Source organism: Botryllus schlosseri, chromosome 6 (genome assembly GCF_051294905.1).
Source record: "Botryllus schlosseri isolate E-star chromosome 6, Bs_hap1, whole genome shotgun sequence".
In the NCBI taxonomy this organism is placed as follows: Eukaryota; Metazoa; Chordata; class Ascidiacea; order Stolidobranchia; family Styelidae; genus Botryllus; species Botryllus schlosseri.
This window is the reverse complement of record NC_137241.1, coordinates 5,364,580-5,386,891: the sequence shown is the minus strand read 5'-3', so window position 1 is coordinate 5,386,891 and position 22,312 is coordinate 5,364,580. Positions and strand designations below refer to the sequence as shown.

Genomic DNA, 22,312 nt, shown 5'->3' with positions numbered 1-22,312 from the left:
TTATAAAAGGTTCGCCAATAATCTTTTTCTACCTATGTGCGACCATATCTGTATAAGGTATCGCCATAGTACATAGTTGAACAACTAGTAAATTCTCAGCGTTTACAAATTACATGAGAATGGCAAATGGCTGTACACCAAACTTGGCTATTGTCGCGCTATACAGTTCTCCTGTAACATTTTCAGAAAAACCAGAAATTATATTAGAAGTAGAATTAGAGCATTGAAACATTTCACAAATTAGACTACAAATAGATTACCGACATTCCGCTCTAGTTGGTAAAATTAAAAATCTAGAATCATCTAGTTGTCCAAATCTTCTTTAGACATGATCCTCATCACATTAATCAAAGCTAGCCGGCCTATAGTCTGCGCTTCGCTACGTACTTGACTTTAAAATTTCAATGATGAATCTAATGAATTGTATGTTGGTGTGAGTGGAATATCCATAAACTTATACCGATATGTAGACATCCGATTCTTCGTAGTCGAAATAATCTTTATAGTCCTGTTCCTCATGCAATATTTGAAGTTCACGAAGCCCGGACACTTTCTCAACGTCGGTAAAGTCCCACTTGCCAAACGACAAAAGACTTTTCTTAATCTTATTCATGTACATTGTGCGTTCTAGGTCTCTTTATTGACTGTCTCAAAATAACAAAGTAGCATTTAATTTAGTCTACACTCCAATATCACTTTTCTGCAATCTGGGGGTTTGAGCGAATCGTTATTTTCAGCCACACTGCACTAAAATACCACGACATCCTTTCATTACATACATTGCTATACCCGTGATCATATTAGTTACTGCCAAACTAGAAAGCGCCGATTAGGACGCTGATTACGTTTGTTCTTAGTTCAGTGATTTGGGTGAGAATGGGAGTACAGGACAACCATTTAGATAACCAAACAATTTCAACAACATATAGCCTAATCATGTCACAATTAGAGACTGTTTTTCTACATGGTGTCGTATATAGAGATCGTGCTCTACTTTAAACTTAGTATCCGTCAGAATTCACCAAGTGTTGTAAGAAATTCTTTGAACGTAGCCTACCAGCGGATACATGCAAAAGCAAGTCGGCAGCTACGGAATCGCAATAAAGAATATCGTTCCGATGTAAATGATTACTCTAGTCAAAAAACACCATGAAAACCACAGACAAAAAATTCTGAATTACATGAACATTTGAAAGCCTAATCACATCGAGCCTCTCCTCCCCTATTTGTATCCATTCCAATGACCACGGAGATAATCAACCATGTATGACTTCTTATTCCGCTTTCGGCAACTGAACATTAGCGCTTTCAACATCTCCTGCACGCAAGTCCAACCGCAACATCCAAATACGATCTCAAACAATGTGAATGGGATATTGAGATCCGAATCAATGTTAATCAATCAGGCTGAACACTTGTTACGTTCTCACAGGAAAGAAGGATATCTTCGAATATGAGTAATAATCAGATAAAGAGGTTATTTGATTGTTCGAAAAAATTGCGGTGCTTATACATTCCATTTTAATGCAACACAAAATACGGAGTCGGTATCTATGTACTCGATCGCCTCCGATTGAGATTACATAAATTATCCGGCGTCGAGTGTTTGTTTTGCAACGTGTCAAGAAATTAGGAATCGCCGGAGTCATGTAGGTTCGTCCAATTGTAGTCTACGTGAGATAGAGGCCGCTGGCGCATTTTGTGACGGTAGTTATTGTAAGTAAGACTGGGCGCAAGGATTCGATATAAAACTGTCACTAGATTATTTGTGGTTGCGTGAAAGGTACAATTCGAACTTTCCGCGTCATCCATACTGGTGCGACGTCATAATGGTTGATACTCGAACACCCGACTCCACTATAAACCTAATCATCGATTCAGAATTCTGGTACTCGGTTTTGTCCAGCCTAAATCAGTACCAGAGCACACAGACCAGAGAGTATCGCATTCTCACAGCAATACTAGTTCTTTAGAATGCCACAAATGGCAGAGGACATTCGAAAAAGATTGTAACAATCCAGCTCCAATTCCGTGAAGTTTCACGATAAAATATATGTTTATAAACGCAATTTGGGTTAAATTAGGTATACGTCACTCAATAACTACCCTATTCAAGTTTACGCAGTACGCACACATACCCAACAGTACAGCGGTTGATGAGTGATCGCGACTGAAATCAGTAACGGCGCGTGTTTACTGAGTCAGCAAGGGTGAAATTTCCAACTGCGCCGTGACCTTTGGTTGAACGAGTACGAATCTACCCTTATGTTTTGTTGCCAGGACCATTTTCAATCTTATTTGTCAGTTGGACTTTCCCGCGTGTGGATCGCCAGCGATTCGTATCACATTGTCTGGTAGCATGTTCCGAAAATTATATTCTATTAATGATGTATGCTACTCTCATGCGGCTCCCATGGATCTTATGGCCTCTGACGGTAAACGCGTTTGAGAGTCACTGTTCTTGATGCATGTACTATACGTACGTGACTACGTGTACGACGTACGTATAAGTAGATGTAACGAAGGAATTCAAAACTACAGTACTTGGTAACTGTCGTGCGTTTAATGATTAAAAGCTTAAAAGCGACCGCTCAGCTTTCGGCAAAACCACAGCGATTTATATCTTGTCCGCATTCGAAAATCAGGCAAAGGCGTGGCTTGAATTTGTCGGAATGCGAAGCGTGCGATATTGCGCCAATTCGTCCTCAATTTGAGACTAGCATTCGTTTCGCAAAGCGGGCACCGGTACTAATGAATCACATTGAAATTTCATGTAAGCCGCGCAATTCAAAAATGAGGATACTCTGCGTTTGTTCACAAGAGTGATTACTGAAGCGTGAAATTAGATAAACAAGTAAGTAGGCCTGCTAGATATGGATTTTTATCATTACGGGAACGGTGACTGGAGTCAGGATTAACCTCAAGAGTGTAATGAGTATATCTAGACCAGAAGTCTCAAACCCAAATGTCCTCGCGGGCCAGTTTTCCAGTTTTGACGACGCCGCGGGCCGCAGCATATATAGGGGTATTATATGTCTTTCCAAGTAGGCCTTATTTGACGGAATGGAATTGTCCTATTGAAAGTGAGCCGATCCAGCAGGCTGACAATAAACACACATCGTTAAAATGGGATTTACTCTTGTATCAATTTAGGCCTGGCAGGAAAAAAATCATCACATTTATAACTATTTGAATAGAATTCTTGTTGTACTTGATATATATTAATTATAAAATATAGACACAATATGAGCGGACAAATGTATGAAGTCATCATTAAAGTTATCGCCTTTTGACATTTCGAATTTAACATAGTGATAATAGAGACTGATCTGATATCACAACATTTTTGGGTTGGGCAGTGTAATTCCAATCTGGGATTCGGGTATACTCCTGATAAGTAGGCTATTCATCTCATGGTCAAATATCATCGAAAATAGAAGCGGAAAAATATATAAATATAGCATCAATATATGAGTGAATGCGTCCTATAGTAATAGAAATGTCGGAACGCCGAACGACCCATCGTTGGAGCGTACCACTACGGTACTCGGTACCTTGAAGTGGCCTTAATAACATGGTTCAGCGACTAAGCGACCTAAGATGTAACTATTATATTGCCACTGGTTGTCATAACTACTTGCTTAGTTAGCGAAATACCAAACTGCGACCTTCTGATTTATTTATTCCCATGACACGCGATTAGTTTGTTGCGTCCATGGTTGTAACAAATTCACGGCATTCCGAGTCACTCCGAGTCCACTCAAATCATTTTCAATTTTCCATCGAGTCAGCTCGAGTTCGAGTAATTTTAAGAAAGGTCGCGTCCAAATCCAACTCACAAATTTCAGTCACGAATCGTCTAAGGGTCAGGTTTTATCATCATGAAGTGAAAATGTGGTGAAATGGTGAATCTTCCACTGCATGGTAGCGTTTGCAATTGATGTGATAGTGAAGTTTGATGAATAGTTTCAGGCCTTCAGAGCAATTTTAGATGGAATTTACACTTTATAACCTGAAAAGATATATGTGACACTTATATATTGTCAAATTATTAAAAATCAAAAATGTCGTCGCGGGCCGCACAAAATGCTCTGGCGGGCCGCATGCGGCCCGCGGGTTTGAGACCTCTGATCTAGACAAAAGTTGAGTGTGGAAAGCTACCATCCTCGATTATGGGCACACTGAAAACATCGATCGCGAATACTTTACATTGTACAATGTATTGTATATTCAATACATAATCGAAATCAAAACCCAATAATTCAATATGGCATCATGGCACCCTATTCTCTTGACCCTCCCTGTGTTTGACTTGGGACGCCAGTCGGCCACTGTGGGGTGTGACATTATAAGAGGGAAAGAGAGAGAGAGAGAGAGAGAGAGAGAGAGAGAGAGAGAGAGAGAGAGAGGGGGAGGGGGAGAGAGGGAGAGAGGGAGAGAGGGAGAGAGGGAGAGAGGGAGAGAGGGAGAGAGGGAGAGAGGGAGAGAGGGAGAGAGGGAGAGAGGGAGAGAGGGAGAGAGGGAGAGAGGGAGAGAGGGCTATAGGCCGAAGCTGCAGCCTATTCAGTACGAAATACCAGTAATGTATAACGATAACGTAGTTCGGGTCGCGTTTCAGCCTCACATTCGCTATGAATTTGTTGCTCAATCATGACGAGAATCGAAAGATGAAATATAAGATTGTATCTGAATGGGAATAGCTGAGTCACACTAATTTCAAGAAATATTCATGTGTGAAAAGTATATTTCAATGGTTTCGTTCTTTTAACACTCTGCTGATGGACAATTCATTTTGTGCGCCAGTGTTCTACAGTAATGTATTAGATGTCTAGTTAGATGTGTATTATGGTATCTATTTGTTTTTTTACTCGGGCGAAAATTTGGGGTTCCAGGCTTGCGGAATTGTGTCAATGTTCAGCGGGTTAGTTAAGGTTAATAATGACTGCTGTGTGTAGTTATACATGTCGGCCACCATATTTCGCGTAATTTTTCCCGCGATGCCATATCGTCGCTCTGTACATAATATAAGCTCATCGCGCTACTAGTGATAATAACAATAATATGCATTCCTATCCAAGTATACCAGTGGTTCCCAACCTTTTTGGATGTCGAAGCCGCATCTCTAACTTCAGAGTACGTATGGAGCCGCAAGAAAACACACGAAAATTTAAAGGTAGCTAGCCTACCTCTGGATCTCACCATCCAGCAAATTCAAAAGCTTGCGCATAGATTTCTGTAGATTCTATATCGGTTATTTTAGCATTTATAGACGCAGATTGGCGAGAGCTATACATAGAAATGAACTGAGAATGCATATCATACTACAACATGGTATTATATCGTTATGTGATAGCTCTTCTCTTCATACATTCCAGCACTTATGCACAAGTTTGCGGGGATTATATACGATGAGTAATAATGGACCTATTGCAATTTATACTTGACTATGAACCGTCATTTTGATGTTACTAGAATTGTGTCGAAATTTACTCATCACAGAGACGATATATAGTGGTATATGAACAGCAGAACACAGGTATTCGCCGGTAATTCATCCATGCGCTTGATGCTAGTCTGCAATAAGTGTCTCTCCCGGTTTTCAGATGCGGTCTTGGACGGTTTTAGATATAACTAATACCCCTCATTTTAGCATTCATATACAGAAATTATACATAGCTATTCATAGAAACAAACAGCAACTGTCGTCTATTATATCTTTGTGGAATATTTAGAGGTCAATCAGAGCCTCAAGAAGGCTACCTTGGAAACGCACGGGGTTTGCGAGCCACGGTTGGGAATCCCTGAATTATACTATATACGATAAACGCTCGGAAAAATCCAGCCAGAGCAGAATATATGCTGGTGGGTATCCAACTCTGTAAAGGCACATTTCCAATAGTGCACTGTAGGGGTCGGGAGTGCTCTTGCCGACACCGAGCAGATTTACATTTATCAGTATGCAATTGCATAGCATATTGTCGCGTTATGTCTCAATATCACGGAAGATCTGCGATAGTACGAACAGCTTCTACCTACAGTCAGTGGCGTAGCAGCCACTTGGCGGTTCTGGCTCTGCGCCAGGGGCGGCAGGCTCTAGGGGGCGGCAAAATAAGGCTGCACAGTGAGAGAGAGATATATATGATATTCTTTTCGCCTGCACCATCGAGATGTTTTGACGACGGAGATGCGATACGGACTTCATAGTGACGTCATCTAGTTTGCACCCCTGTTTTTTTTCTTCTCAGTGATTGCTGAGCGCCTAGCGTAGTACGTAGTGGTTCCCAACCTGGGAGGCGCGCCCCCCTTGGGTGGGCGTTAAAGCATCTGAACGGGGGCGCGAAGAATCGGTCAACTGAAAAAAATCTTTGCCAATTCACGCGTGTTTTTCTCTATATAGACCGATTTTCATATTTTTGAATTATCTCATCAACAGTCATAACCCGTCCATGCCATCAAACAATCTGTTGGGGTTGCTAGCATCCCCGTTGGATTTTGTGATATGACGATAAGTGGGGCGCGAAATGTTTCACTATCATAAAGGGGGGTGTGTCTAAAAAAAGGTTAGGAACCACTGGCTTAGCGGGATAACCGCGAGTACCAGTTTTCGAGTATTTGGTCTGACCCGGCCGGGGATCGAACCCACGACCTACCGATCAAGTCGCCGAACCCATCACCGTTACACTATCTCGCTCGGCACAGCGTGCGCATAGCCGGCTAAAAGAAGCGTAATTGGTAGTCCTATAGCGGGCATCCCGTGAGCTAAAATTTAATCAAACAGGTCTCAGTCGAAAGCTAGTGTCGCGCTGATTCCGAAAACACGAATTAATGTGTTAACATGGCGATGGAACCACTCCGAAATAGCCGTCAAGGCCGATTGTTCGGAGAGTTCGCAGAAAAAGGTGAATGCTTGGCGAACAATCAGAAGATGCTGGTCTCAGTGTTGTTGAAGAAGTTACACGATGCATGCTTCATGCTTTGAACAGATTTAAACTTGAAGCTGAAACTAGGTTTACCGGCATACATCACTTAAATCTTAAATGATATGTTTGGATTTTTGAATTCCCACGCGCTGCTGCAAAGCGAAAGTCACAATTTATAAGCACTTATGACCCATGTTCACTCTAAACTGCGCACGTGCGCAAATGCGCAGTGCTGAAACGGTCTCTGCGCACAGAAAATCACTGGATCAGCTCTAACGGTAAATCTGATTATGTGAGCAGGGAGAGGATAAAAATTGATAGCAATATATATGCAATTCCCGATCATATTATATTGGCCGATGCAATCATGAATTATAGAAATTTTTTCGCACTTCGCGCGTTTAGGGACGCTACTGGGCTAAATGGGCACCTAATGTACATGATAAGTACCGGAAGAAGCCTAGAGCTGTAGGCGGGTCTGGGGGGCGAAGCCCCCCAGTAGTTAGTTTTATCACCCTATTGGAGGGTGGTTGCGCACTGTTGTCCAAGGGCCTACGCAGTGAGTTGGCCTGTTTGCGCAGACTCTTGAAAAATTAGAGGGAACATTGCTTATGACGACGAGGTGGACTTTTCGGAGTTGGCTGCGAAAATCGTCATGCCTTATACCTTTGAATTAGGGATCATATATATCAGAAGATTGCTGGTTCAGGGATCATATATATCATAAGATTGCTGGTTCATCGTACAAACCAATATAAGGCCTCTAGGACGTACACAAATTAAGATATGATCATATGAAGTTGTTCGAATTGAGATTTTAAAAGGGTTAAGAGGCTGGTGCGGAGCGTATGATCGTAGTGCAACAGCGTCTGATGTTTTACAGTGGTTAGTTAATGCAAATCTACATGATTCGACACCATATTTATGCTCGTGTCTGAAACTTTATCTGACCATTGGTGTTTCAATTGCGAGCTGTGTGAGGAGCTTTTCAAAGATCAAACTGAATAAGTCTTATTTACGTTCTACCATGATTTACGTTCTACCATGATGATGATCGGCTATCAGCTCTATCCATTCTGTCCATAGAAAGAGACTACATTCAAAAACTTGAATTTGAGGATATTCTCGCTGATTTTGCTTTGAGGCGGCTATTGATTTTCTATTTGCACAATACACTCGTTCGCTATTTCTTGTCTTTATTATTTTTGACCTTATTAACGTTGAGATGGTAAGGCTGAGACGCGGCATATTATGTGTAATTACTTTTATTGACAAGATTGCTTGAACATGAATCTATGTCGAAATTTGCTGCAGTCTACTTAGGGGGGGGGAGGTGGCATTTCAAGCGAGAGCCAGGGGCGGCAGCACATGCTGCTACGCCAGTGCCTACAGTCATTAAGTATATTGTATATATCGTACAAGCACACAAACAGGAATGGAGAAAAGGTGGTATTTGGGATTTGTAAACCATGACTTACCCCAGGCAATGATCCCATGATTATTAATCCGATAAAAAGTCTTGTAACCGAATGGCTTCCAGTTCGCTTGTAATGCTGAGGTGCCGAATTTCTTGATATAATTCCAATGCCGCCTTGTTTAGGTCTCTGTGCGTCAACGCTGCAGAGTCGTTTCTGCGGAATGAAAGAGAATAATGTTCGTTCAAAGTCGCATATGCGGGCGCATTCCCAGCGGAATTGTCGGCGCCTATAGTTACCTGAACGTCGTCGAAATAAGACCTTTTTTTCGCGTAATGTAGCGCATTGTACGGGTCCGTTTCGCTGTCGCACGACACGGTATTGCCAAAGCACCAGGTCATGTCGGCGAGGACTATATTTGCGTCCGTATATTGGAATAAGCTAACGATTAAAATAATATTTCTACGGTACGGAATAGTATCTGGAAAGAAAAGATCGATGCGTTTACTATATTAATTTGCACTTACATTTTAAAATAAACTCCAACACGACGTTTTCACTTTTAGCATACGCGTATAAAAACATACCGAGTCTATCACTAGGTGCGAATGTTTAATCTTAGATGTTCTAGATATGAAGTAATGCAGCGATAAAATGCACGCTGGTTAGCCAATGTCGATTCCTCCTAGAGAGTTTATATAGGGTCATCATATTTTGAGATCTAGAAAAAGGACACTTTTTACAAATGCAAAAATCTATAATATTAGACGAGGCAACAGGAATAATTTAGTGACTATATAAATAAAAAAGGTCATATTTGCGTCACAACTCCCGAAAGAATCGTTCGAACGTTCCTATTCCATATTTCGCGTCAATTACGGCGTTTTTTAGTTGTGCTTGTACATTGTACAATCGACTGTCTGTGAATATTGTAAAGGATGATGAATTGCCAAAAAGTAGGATATTTGGGCGTGGTCGGGGGACATTTCCGAACTCCTGAAAAAGAAGGACAAATCCTCCTGATGGAGGACGTATATGGTTACCCTAGTATATAGGACGATAATATAGTCGTTGCGAAGTAGCATGTTATTACTGCTGTTACTGTTACGAGTATTTTGACACAATATAAGACGAACTCAACTGTTTCGTTGCTGACAAATGAACTTTATCCTAATAGTTGAAGCTCATATATTTTAAATAAAAGACGCATCGCGTTGACACTGCCTGCACAAATAATTTACGGTGTCTTGTTCTGAACGCAACTACAACATATTTCGGCATTAGTTCTGTTGCCCGGTCGGCAAAAATTATTCATTTTGAGAGGGATCTTCGCAGGTTAACAGCGATCGAAAAGTAACTAGACAGAAATCGCGTTTGCTTGTCCTCACCAGGCGAGGCAGACATATCCTTTCTCGTCTGCGAACGCGATCGAAGTGGACCAGCGTGCCGCTGGAAGGACTTATCAACATATCGTATCAGGTGTGGATTAGCACGACCGTGGTCACAGTAAGCGAAGTGACGTCCGCATTGACGTTCATCTTATGAGTACTTTTGGAATTTAATTTTTGAAAGACTCGAATCATAATAAGACATATCGGCCTGGTGTGAATGACCAATTGGCCATATAGTAGTCGAAACACCATGAAATACAACAACAAAAACTGGAAACCTCATCCTTTTATGTCTAAAGACTTAATGAGAATGACTGTCATTCGTCGTAATGCTACAAGCGTGCCCCGCGAACATTTCGTAGTATTAGAATATATTTTCAATAACTGTTGTACATACAAAAACGTAATATTGGCCAGTTTCTGAATTTCGTTTCCGGATTTACGCGGATGCGGACGCGGATATTATGGAACCATACTGCAGTGAAGGAGCTGATCACCACACTGATGAAATTGAGAGATGCGGTGAACTTGTTTTTAACGCAGCGGATATGCTTTTAAACTTCACATTTATCACTAAAATAACATCAAATGACTTTATAATCGGTGACCAACAGAGTCTGAAGTTATAGATACATATTTTGCATTGTATTCCTGGAGCAATGTACTTACAAGTGTACATACAATGGCCTAACATTGGCCTTCTCGCCTATGCGGATAACTATAGCTTTCGGTCCATTGTCACATCATCGAAACTTTGCATTCGGTGTCAATGAACGTTACTATACCAAAATCGAGAAAACCATTACCGAGAATGGACATTACCGAATATGCCATTACTGTGATGGTCATGATCATTACCGAGAATGGCCAATGCCGGCAATCTGACTTACTACTCAGCATTGCGTCACGGGCCAGAGGAAATCATCCGTCGGGCTGAATGTTTGACATACCTGGATCACAATGACGGTGACGGGATTGAGAAAGATTGTTGAGATATTGGATTTGAATTTAAGATGCTACTCTATAGATACAGGCGGGTTGATGACACTGTCATATGAATCGAGTTCCGATGACACCGTGGGGTCCGGGGTTAAAGCTCCAGGGATCGGACTCTATGTATCCGGCTCGATGCCGCCTCTGTAGTGCAACGTATTTATAGACTATGCAGTATGCACGGATAAAACCGTTTTCGTTGTAGCAGACCAAAGCAAATGAATTATATTATCGTAAAAGGCGGTTTGCATTGAGGTAACGCCGTGTCAAACTCCAAGCGGGGCCTACGATAACTTATCGTAGGCCCCGCTCCAAGATAATAAAATGATAGCGGTCCATACGCAAAGCACCGTGTCTTTCAAAATATCATAAACAACCAAGCTACACATCGCGATAAGTGTAACCGATTGATAACGATATTGGTTCAAACATTGTACTAGACTTTGGAAAAGGATTATAGGCACTCTATTTTTAGAGCATAATGGTGATGTAAACGAATCGCATCACAAAATTTGGTATTTGCGAAACGCGGAAGATAAGTTACCGCACACAAAGTGTTCCGAATTTTATCGCTCTCACAAACTTTCCCCTTTGTTAAGAGGCAATAATTTATCAAACTAGGGCGACCGTAAACTGCCGACGGGATTATCGTGGTTCTACAAGAGCGATGAGGATCTAAAGTTATAGTGATAGCAAGATTCCTTTCTCCAGCGCTTATGTCGCCTTCATTTTGAACATGAAATATTTTAAGATCGCATAAGCTGGGTCGTTTCGGAGCGTGACCTTTTAAATCTCGCCAAGAGTGAAGTGTTTACTGACAGCAGTGTATATATTAAACGTAAACGCCGGTGAAACGTGCTACATTGTGTTGGTCTCGCTATCACAATATCAATATATATACCCACTTGTGAAAATCGGCACACTGTGATTTAATTCTGGCGTTGGGGGTGTCACGGAGGCGTGAGTTTCCAGGACAAATGCTTTGCATAAGCTTGCTCAAGGATTTCAAAAACGCCACCAGCGATGCATAATATTACTATTTGACCGCAATTCAGTGTAATTGCTGCTGTTGGTGATAAAGAGAAGTGGGAAATAAGTTCTTCTCGGGTATTTCTACGGAGTAGCCTGCGATGAAACCATGGCACTGTGTCATATAGTGCTGCAGTGTGCACCTCCAGTCCTCCGTGCTACTATGTGACATAAATCGGTTTCGTTATATTAAAATTTAATAAAACGAAATCCTAAGATCAAAGTATACTGATATCGGATCCAGGTCGGTATGCAATGCGACAATGAGCCTACTACACCAGAGAAATTATAATATGGCGACCTACTGGCAAGCTCTGGATTTGATGCAATCAATTTGAGCAAGGTTAATGCAGTTCCTGAACTATCGTGGTCATTGGTCAGGGCTGTAACCAAGTCATAAGGTTCCGAGTCACAAGTCAATCTCAATTTTATCGTTTTGACTCAAGTCAAGTCGAGTCATTTTCAATTCACCAGCGAGACAAGTTCGAGTCCAAGTCACGGAATAGAGTGTCGAGTCCGAGTCATAGTGTTTGACTCGAGTCCGAGTCCAAGTCATTGTGTTCACTACTCAGTTCCGAGTTGATGTCATGTGAAAACCACTTATTACAACTCGTCTTGGTGATATTGAATGCTCCGCATTCATAATATACTAGTTTTCCTCACCTTTAGCAGTTTCTGGTAACATTTTCAGGTGCTAGTACTGATAGACGAAATAATAGTAATAGTGTAATAACTTTACTATTCTTCGAAATTACAATGAAATGCCTGTCTTGATATACACCCAGTCTCGAGTCATATGACTTGGTCCGAGTCATGCGCAATGACTCGAGTACAAGTCGAGTCAAGTCGAGTCACAAGAAAATCGCGACTCGAGTCATTACAACCCTGTCATTGGTCCAGCTTTTAGTGAATAAATCAACAATATGAAAATATAGTTTCGTGTCAATATCAGTTCTATGTTCTGTCATGTACAAATATATTATTTTATCAGACTGTGTTGTGTGGCCATCGTCGACCAAATAACATGAACGCATCGCTAGCAATCGCTAGTTGCATGACAGGCGTTGGCACCGAGAGAAAACCTTCAGCGACACGACAACTCCGTCCTAAATTTCGAATTTTATTCATTCCATTTTATTGACATCCTCGCCCGATGAGTGTCAGTCGAAAGGATTTAGTGAAATCAATATGGCAGTGAAAATATATCGCGTGCTACAAGAAGCTAGAAAATTAATTTGTGTCGCCGCAGCAAGTTGGTGGAACTTGGAATGCGTTGATCGCGCAGCATGCATATATGGTTAATTTTGCCCCATAGCTTTGTAACGGAGTAAGGTCGAAAACGTATATGCGAGACGTATTCATCGGCTCACTTGCTAACTTGCATACTTCATGGTAACTTTTGCCTCGATGTCTGCAAAGCAGAGAATCGATTGGAGTGTGGTTTATACAATTGCCTCAATTTAAAAGGAAGGGATTTACCTTGGCGTCGCAGCGAACAAAATTGTATCGACATCGTGAAAATGCTTTCGAAAAAAATACCGGTGCCCTTTTGATTTGTTTAATTGTCCTATTGATTTTCTGTCTGTTTTTGGGTAAAGTAAATCAATTATTAAACGGGAGAGAGCAGTTTGCGCCCGGTGATTCTACTGCAGCAAAATGTTATTCTGACACTTGGAAAATACCATTTCTTATGTTGCAGCAACAGCGAAATATTGATCACAGCTTTGTATCGCGGGCTTGCAACTTCTTGCACCATCTGGAATTATCCGTTAGGGCGCGGAAAGTCGTGCCCCAGCGGGTTGATTTGTCAATTACAGAGTAAATATAGCAACATCGTATTATGGATACAGCTTTCCATGTCGTGCGTTCGGAATTTTGACATCCGCGTACCGGTTGACTGTTGATCAATCTCGTAAGAAGTCGCGCCCTAAGCAATCAGCCATTACAGTAAAGTCACTGGGTCCCTATGATACGTCCCTATGGCACTGCAATCGAACGATGACTTGAAATGTGAAATTGTAAGCCCTCGTAGATAACCGTTGGACACTCTCGCAAGGAACCTTGAGCAAAAGTTGTAAATTTTTAAAACCAGCGATAAACCCAGATATTCAGAGAAATATTGTCATAAACCTCGTTTCAGTGTGGGGTGGGATGCAATAATTCCCTCAAGTCAATGCAACTGTTCTAAGAATGGTCAAATAGTCATTATAGTATACTCAAGCAGTGATGACGAGGAAAAATTCGCGCGATATTAACGTCAACAAAGCTACTTTAAACGGTACAAACAACAGTTGTGCAAAGTCCTCAAGTATCCACCTTGGAAAGTGTCCCGGTTTTATAATTGACAATGGTCCGCGACAACACAATGCTTCTCTCCGAGCATAACGCAAAATGGCAAGGTATTCCTCAATTAAAATGGTACCATTTCGAAACTATGTACCATGACCCCGAAACAGGGAGTATAATACACGCCAGTTGCGAGGATTGAACTCAAAAAAATTATCTAAATTCTCAAGAAAGAACGGCTTTCCACATGACCCATTTATAGTCAATTGTCATAGTCATTGACAGTCACGGAATTAGTCTGAAAGCAAATTCCCTTGAGATCACAGGCCCAGTAATGGAAACCTAGTATTGAGTACTAGAAAATTTAGAACTTCTTCCCTTTTCACAAGATCTGTGCGTATCTTGAATTACGTTTATCCCAGCACATCGATGATCACGCTATTCAGCGCCATGATGTAACTTTTGATGTTATTCGTGTATGTTCCAAATCAATAGTAAGGGTTTGCGAGAAGCTTTACGCGCAGAAATCTATAGTTATTCGTTTACTGAACGAGGACAAGGCCGCTGAAATAAAGAAAACCTATATTTCCCCGTATATTTTTGTTTGACTGGTATTGGTTTGTCACTTGCTGTTCTCGCTGTAGCGCATGTTCAATCTAATCACAACAAGAAGATTTCGCAATTTACACGAAGTCACTTGTTTTGATTTCACGGAATTTCAGACACTGGCACGGCTAAGTTTTGATATTTTCATCTTTAGCTTTCGTGCTGTTTTCGCACCGACCATCTTATATTCTACGTATGTTTGTACTCCATTTTATTTTTTTCAGAGGCTTAACTTGGCCTTAGTCTTGCAGTGCCATCTAATGGATTAACTGTGCGATTCTTTATATGGCCGTGAATAGCCACGGCACGGAGGGATACGTCAGAAGACGGGCGGTAAAGTCAGTCTTTTAGCACGAGCATCATGAACTCGCGTTAACGTTATTTTTCGCTATTTTCCGTGATCGGGGAGGCACTGCGCAAAATTAAGAGCGTCCCGCGACACAAACATTTCACTTCATAGTGACGTCACAGATAGGCGCGTATACTCTGGTATGGGAATCGGAAATGTCTGTGTATATCTTTAGCAAGCTTGGCTCGATTCGTACTATCTAGTTATTCTGTAGCATTTTCAGGAAAAGCAGAATTTAGATTGGAATCAAACCTAGATGTGGAATCATTTCACAAATTAGATTGGAATTATAATTAGAGCAAAGAAATATTTCACAAGTTGGATTAGAATTAGATTGCCGGCATTTCGCTCTAATTGGACAACGACAAACATCTGCTAACCCCTAGCCCTACCGTAAGCCGTTCATGCTTACGCACTTAAGCTCACGGAATATATTTCCGAATAGGTGATGTAAAGAGTGACCTTGCGTCAAGGAAGAGTCATGAAATAAGCCTATTTATCGAAATCCATTAGCAGCAACAAGATGTTGAAGTCACAACGACGCCAAAGTCCAACGATAGGTCGGATAATTCCACACATACTCGGTATACCAAGTATTTGTTTTCAACTGCTATACAGGACAGTTGAAACATGTCGATGTGTTCATAATACGGGGCATATATATACCAGTGATTCCCAACCTTTTTCACTTTTAATGCAAGTTTGATTGTGTGACCCACCATATAACGAAACGGATGAAAAAGAAATTAGTGACAAAAAACATGCAATTTACTATTAATGCGAAGGTTGAGCTGGTGGATAGATATTATCAGATCAAGTCTAGGCTTGATTGGCTTGATTTTCCTACTTGAAAAATACCGAGAAATACCAAAAATCGAGGTAGACTGCTCCCATTGCGTCCAACAACGCATGTAAGATCGCCAGCATTCCAAAAGTTCATTATATAAAATTAAAATTACTACAATATCAATTAGAAGATTGCTGGCATACCATAACAAAGGCAGTCCTCTTTGACATCTTGAATAGAATGCTATAATATTTAGAAATTTTTCGTGACCCACCTGAAATAGGTTCGGGGACTCACTGGTTGGGAAACAATAGTATATATACGGCTCCGGGTAATATATGTAGATATGAAGCTATAGATAATAAAGTTCAATCTGTCTTCGACTCACGATAATATAACGCCAATAAAATGCGTTGCAATCTACTTTACATTTCAATATCATTGGAACTGGAACATTCACACTATTAGCTATACACTATGCATCTTACCGCGATAACGATTTACGTATCTCACAAGTCCTTCACGTCACAATATCGAAATAAATATGTAAAATTTGAAACGAAACAACAAAAACTACATCGTTAGCTACACATGCGAATGCAAGGACAATATTTGACAACAATTTGTTTCAATTATGTTTCGCATCAGCATGGACGATTACCTGCGTTTGTGGTTCTGTTGATATCCCGGCTCAATTATGCTCTTGAAGTTTTCCGCATTAAGTTACTGACGCCGAATGAGTTCCGTCTGTGGCGACGCATATTAGGACTAACGAAACTGATCTATAACTGTTCAATTCAAGTATACAATCTATATTCAGACTAGCGCCGCTCAGAATCATTGAAGTAGAGAGACATGGTTATCGAGCGAGTCAGCAAATCACTGATTCCATTTAATTTATCATATATTTGCGAAAATTACATTCTGCTGAGCTTCTAGTGAACATGTAAGCTGTCATGCAGGATTAAACCTGACTGCGTAAATCAGAAAGATTCCAAAATTATGCTCTAATCTGTTGATTTAACATGCTATTCGACTTGGTGATTCACAATTATGATTTTCCTGTCCTCAATTCAAAACGCGGTCATTATAGATAGGTTCCATTCACTGCTTCTCGACAATGACACCACAGTTAACCGTAACGCATATCCTTCAAACTTTTAGACATCTTTGAGCCTTAGAGATCTGCATTTGTTTCCGGGTGGCTCTATCGGAATCCTTACCTTAGTACGATGCAAAGCCTCAGCCTTCCGTTACATTTCAACCCCGAATGACCAACTTGAGCAGCGAACGCTCAAGAAGCAGTCAGATTCACAAAGAAAGAAGCCTCACATGCTCTTTAATCTATGTCTGCATGGTCGTGAGTCTAGTTGGCTTATCGTTGTTTTCAAAGGATTTCTCAAGTTGTATCGAAGACAGTCGTGAGAATGCACCAAACATGGCATGGATAGAATCATTTTGTACGCTTGATCACACAGATATACTTGGTTACAATTCTTATATCAATCATAAACAGAGAGCTGGACAACTACCCGTTCAACTGGGGGAAAAACTTCACTTTCACAATGAATACAATATAAGGCACCTGGATCAAGCAATAAAGAAAGGAGAGGCTGTAGGTCAAAAAAGTCACAAGCCTGTAATTTGTGTTCATTTTGTGAAGTGGTTCACCAAGATAGATTTGGAAAATTGAAAACCGCGATAGCCTCGGGTTGATATCTTCAAAGCGCACCTGACTTTTTGTATACTTTACTTTGGTAGCTTGCTAACCTGAGACCGCATTCTTCAGTAAATTACGAGGTTATTTTGGAAAAGCACGTTTTCTGGGTGGCTTTAGATACATATTAACGCGGCAAAGCTCCACCCGCGAGTCGCGAATGCCTCCATGCGTCAACATCCAACGCAGGCCTTCTGCGGCGTTGGCATTTTGATTCAACTTCCCTCCTTTAGTGCGTTACAATGATAGATGGATTCGTTTATTGATTTTTCTTTCGAACTTAAACACCATAAGCTTATAAGAGGATGATGTGAATTAACTAAATGGAAGTAAAACGCATTCCCATTCGTTACAAATGAGATTTTACAAGCGTACAATTTCGAAAAAAACAATCGTAGACGTTCGGGTCGTGCGTACGGTCGCGCGCAATCACCTGATCGATATGAGTCGATTGAACTCCGCCACACTTTTGTCACGGTAGCACGCCGCCCGAGTCGCTATTAAGGAAAAGATTTTAGGACGTGCCCGTCGCGACATAGATATTTGAACCAAATAATATGTTTAGGTGGTCTAAATGGATTAGTAAGACCATAGTGTCCTATAGTAAGACAATGGCACCGAGACTCACGGCGATTCCTACCACCATGGTTCTCAACCTTTCACAGGTTGAGCACCGGTGACTTCGAAAACAAATTTTCAATATAATCAAAATCAATTCAGAATGCTTATATTAAAACTGATACTAACTCAATTTTAATTGCTCTTTGATTTAATTTGAAAGAGATGTGACTTCGCTGTTTGCTAGATTCCATTACATTGTGAATTAAGTCTCACTAAATTGTACGGTTGAATTTCGTCCGTCGTCGCTGAAAATGTGTTTTTAGCTTTGACACAACACTTTCAGCATTGTGCCGTGGGACAAGTCGAAAGTAGGCCAAGATTCCCATATTAAGCCAGAAAGCGTTCAAAATCATCTAATTCGGTTTAAAATCTGTTGTTTTATTTCTCTAATTAACAGGCAAGCCACCCCCATCGTTAGATTTGCAATTGAGAATAGAATTGAAATATATTTGGAGGACCGGCGGTTACCACTGATCCACACCAATATTAGTTGACTACATGGTCCACACTACAGCTATAGATGTTTGCTAGTCCTGACACCCATATGATAATGTATTAGATAAGGCCTCTAAGCCAATATGTAACCGTAAATGTGCCACTGTATAGTGTATGCAGTGGTTCTCAACCTTTTTTTTTAGACACGCCCCCTTTTTCATAGTGAAAAATTTCGCGCCCCCCTTATCGTCATATCACAAAATTCAACTGGGATGCTAGCAACCCCAACAGATTGTTTGGTGGTATGGTCGGTTATAAATGTTGATGAGAGAATAAAAAAATATGAAAGTGGGTATATATAAAGAGAAACACGCGTGCATTGGAGGTAAATCGCGCGGAGCGCGAAATTTTTTTCAGGTGACCGCTTCTTCACGCCCCCTTCAGATGTTTCACGCCCCGCCCCCCCAAGGGGGGCGCGCCCCCAGCATGAGAACCCCCGGTGTATAGTGTAGGTATATATGTATAATTTGTATATACATCGCAATTACGCAATGAAAGCTTAACGACAAGTCGATACTCAATGAAATGCAGCTTTATAAAACAAGTAGATATAACATATTTCAGCGTCTGTAGCGAGCATATTTATGAACATTGAACATTGAATCATTGAACATTGAACCTGAACACTGAAGAGTGAACAACTATTTTCAACAATGACACTGTATAGAAACCTTAGGGGAGTACAAATTTTACGCCTATCTCTTACTTGATACTACAACCACTATACTACTACCTATATTGCGCAGGCCTATCGATTTTAGGGACATTGCAATACCGGTACTCGAATTTCCCATCGCCACGACAGAAAATTAATACAGTTGGCTCACCTTGAAATTACGCAAACCCGATAATGATTACCGACATTTTGTCCAAATTGTTACAATATAATATTGAGAAAAGGGACAAATTTTAAGACGATATTGACAATTATTCATACTGCAAACGTGCTTCCAGTGTCAGATGTTGTAAAATAAGGCAGCGGACACGCAATCGCATGTATAGAAAGAAGCTCATCTACAACACGGTGGGTTGAACACCTGAAGAATTAAGCCACCATGCAGTGCGCACAGGCGAAATCGATTCATTATGTGCGCTAATATAACAATGGAGATCACATTAGAGTATTTTAGTACATGACTCGGGCGTCCACGATGAGCGTGAATTCGGATTTCGATTTTGAAATACCGGATTTGACGATTTTAGCCGGAGTTGGGCCGGTCGTGGGTTCAATCCCCGGTTGGGTCGGACCAAAGACCAAAGCAGCAAAACTGGTATCTGTGGCTTCCCGACATGGGCGATCAACATTTCTGGGATAGCACGGAGGGATGGTGCAAGACTTAGAAAGCCATACAAGGCTATTTCAGCACCTTCCTTCTCCAGCGGCATATGCACGTCATGCACTCATGATATGCATATGCAATTGCATTGTGCATTAAACCCGTGTAGTGTATGTATAACATGAGTCGGCGTATCTGCCGCAAAAATATCAAGGACAGAAATATACAACGTCCTATTCCTAGTCCCATATGGATACCCATTTGGACTTGGACATCAAATTTATAATAATTTTCAATTGCCATGCGATATTTGAACAAGTTTCATCCATTACCGGATTTGCATTTGTAGTTTCCCTGGACAATGCACATGGTCCGAAATTAATTCAAGATTTTCAATATATTATATGCGCTCATCTCTGAATGGATACACAGCATGCGTGTTGAAAACTATATCGAGGGGGATTGTCGTGCTTTTCGTGTTTTCGTGCTTTGTCCTATTATTATTCGTTGCGAGAAAATTGATACCAATGAGTAATCGTTTTATCGGCACAGAGCATCAGTTACGTCATAATATACCGCTGTTTACGTTTGCCAGATAATTATTCCTTCCGAAACAAAACCACCAGCGTACCGTATGTATGAGCTTGCTCTACCTCTGTACGTACAATGTACCGGAAATGAGCATGGATTAAGATTAGGATTTGAAAAAATCGGAATTGTGCAAGTTTTTTGGATTAGGATTGGCTTAGGATTAGAGATTATTTCCTGGATGGATTAGGATTTGGATTGGCTTTACCGATTTTCTGGGAAATTGATATGTTGTGTTGTATGGCGAATGGCGACAAACTTTATTCATATCAGTTAATCATGTATTTATGGTACACTACACCATGTTGCACTCGGTGCCAATGAACATGAGAGGGGCAGCCCTATGCTAAGTTATCTTAAATAAAGTGGATTGTTGGTCGTGAAAGAAAAAATCCAATTCCTTCCTTATATATAGTGGGATTCTTTCTGAATTTCAAGATAGAATCGGATTAGGATTGGACGCGGATTTGAAAATACAAAAGTTCTGGATTTGAATTAGGATTTGAAGCTTCGGATTTGGATTGGATTAGGACATAGAAATTCCAAATCCGCTCCTCTCTGCATCTAGATTTTAGAATATCCGCTATATAAATGCAGCACGACACCCAGATTTTTACGTTACCAACTATAGCGTAATAGAGAGAGAGAGAGAGTTAGCGACCATTTCCCCGCACCTATAAACGCTGTTTCGCACTTCTGTTTAATTACAACGCCATTCCTTCTTTGCGTACTATTATTACTTTATTTGAATGACATACATAATTTATAGTTATCCACAAACTCGAATTCTAATTCCTTCACTGCGCCCGATGGATATTATTGAAGGGTTTTCAAACACGTATAAAGGCCTCTTTTCAACAAGAATACGGTGGGGCTAATGCGAGATTTTACACCCTTCACAGTGTGACGTCTGTTAGATAAGTACAAAATTAGCACCTGCTGTAAATACGCGATCATAGGCATTATTCTGTGTCCATTCAGCGCAAGAACGTAACGAGTAGGCCTACCGTTTGCATTTCGCCCAAAACTGCAACATATGACTGATAACGCTCGGGAACCACAGAACTGACCGCGTTAAAACGAGTTCATGTGACCAGTTTGACCACAGGGTTTTCTGCATCTTCATTCGATCCACGTACGCAGCGTCTTACAGACCCTACAAAGAAAGCAGATTTATAACGAAGAATATCGGTCTGGTGTAAAATGACCGATGTAGTTGAAGCATCACGGATAATATAAAAACAACCAAGGATTTCCATCATGATGCCCCGGCAACGCCTTACAATATGTCCTTACTAAACTACCGAGACGAGATACTCCATCCACTCTCCTCATCTGAATTCGGCGCTATTGCGCGGGAAATGTAGTTGTTATGGTTACAACGAAATCAAGCACTCTAATAAACGCACAATTGCACACTGTATTTATACTCGCTTAATCCTGGTTGAAGATGGCCTTCAAAACACGACCACTTATGATAACGGATTTATAACCGAGTTCACGACGAATTGAGAACTTGTGGATGGTAAATCTAGCTTCCACCTCTAAGTAAAACGTTGCATAGTTTAGTCATGCTGTACGCGTGGTGCAATATATTTATATACGTTGTATATTTGCGAGGTGACCTAAGTCGCGACCTGTGTGTTATTCTTGATTTTCATGTATTTGGAATCGAATAAACAACCTATAATGCAACACCTATCACGAATCACTACAATTAGCACTCTATTACTGAAGTAACCGGGAATAAGGAATGGATTGGTGAGCATGAGCAAATATAGCATTCACGAAGTCATCTGTCTTGCACTCGCTTGATACCATGTGTCATGTGTATCGGA

The 22,312-nt window shown here is 40.9% G+C and overlaps 1 protein-coding gene across 3 annotated transcripts in view; it reads right to left on the bottom strand.

Annotated features, from left to right (window-relative positions):
* The window catches only part of LOC145440517 (glucagon-like peptide 1 receptor), a 35,628-nt gene extending 16,611 nt beyond the window's left edge, over positions 1-19,017 (bottom strand). Inside the window, exons 1-3 of one of the 3 annotated variants that reach the window (XM_080318143.1) lie at positions 16,438-19,017; positions 8,635-8,816; positions 8,399-8,551 (exon numbers count right to left, since the gene is read on the bottom strand). In XM_080318143.1, the coding sequence (XP_080174269.1) occupies positions 8,399-8,551; positions 8,635-8,736 (255 nt within the window). In that variant the 5' untranslated portion in view covers positions 8,737-8,816; positions 16,438-19,017. Of the gene's footprint in view, positions 1-460; positions 886-8,398; positions 8,552-8,634; positions 10,802-16,437 lie in introns of those variants that run through there. The other 2 variants (XM_080318142.1, XM_080318144.1) reach the window with 2 other exon arrangements.
* Positions 19,018-22,312: the final 3,295 nt, after the last annotated feature.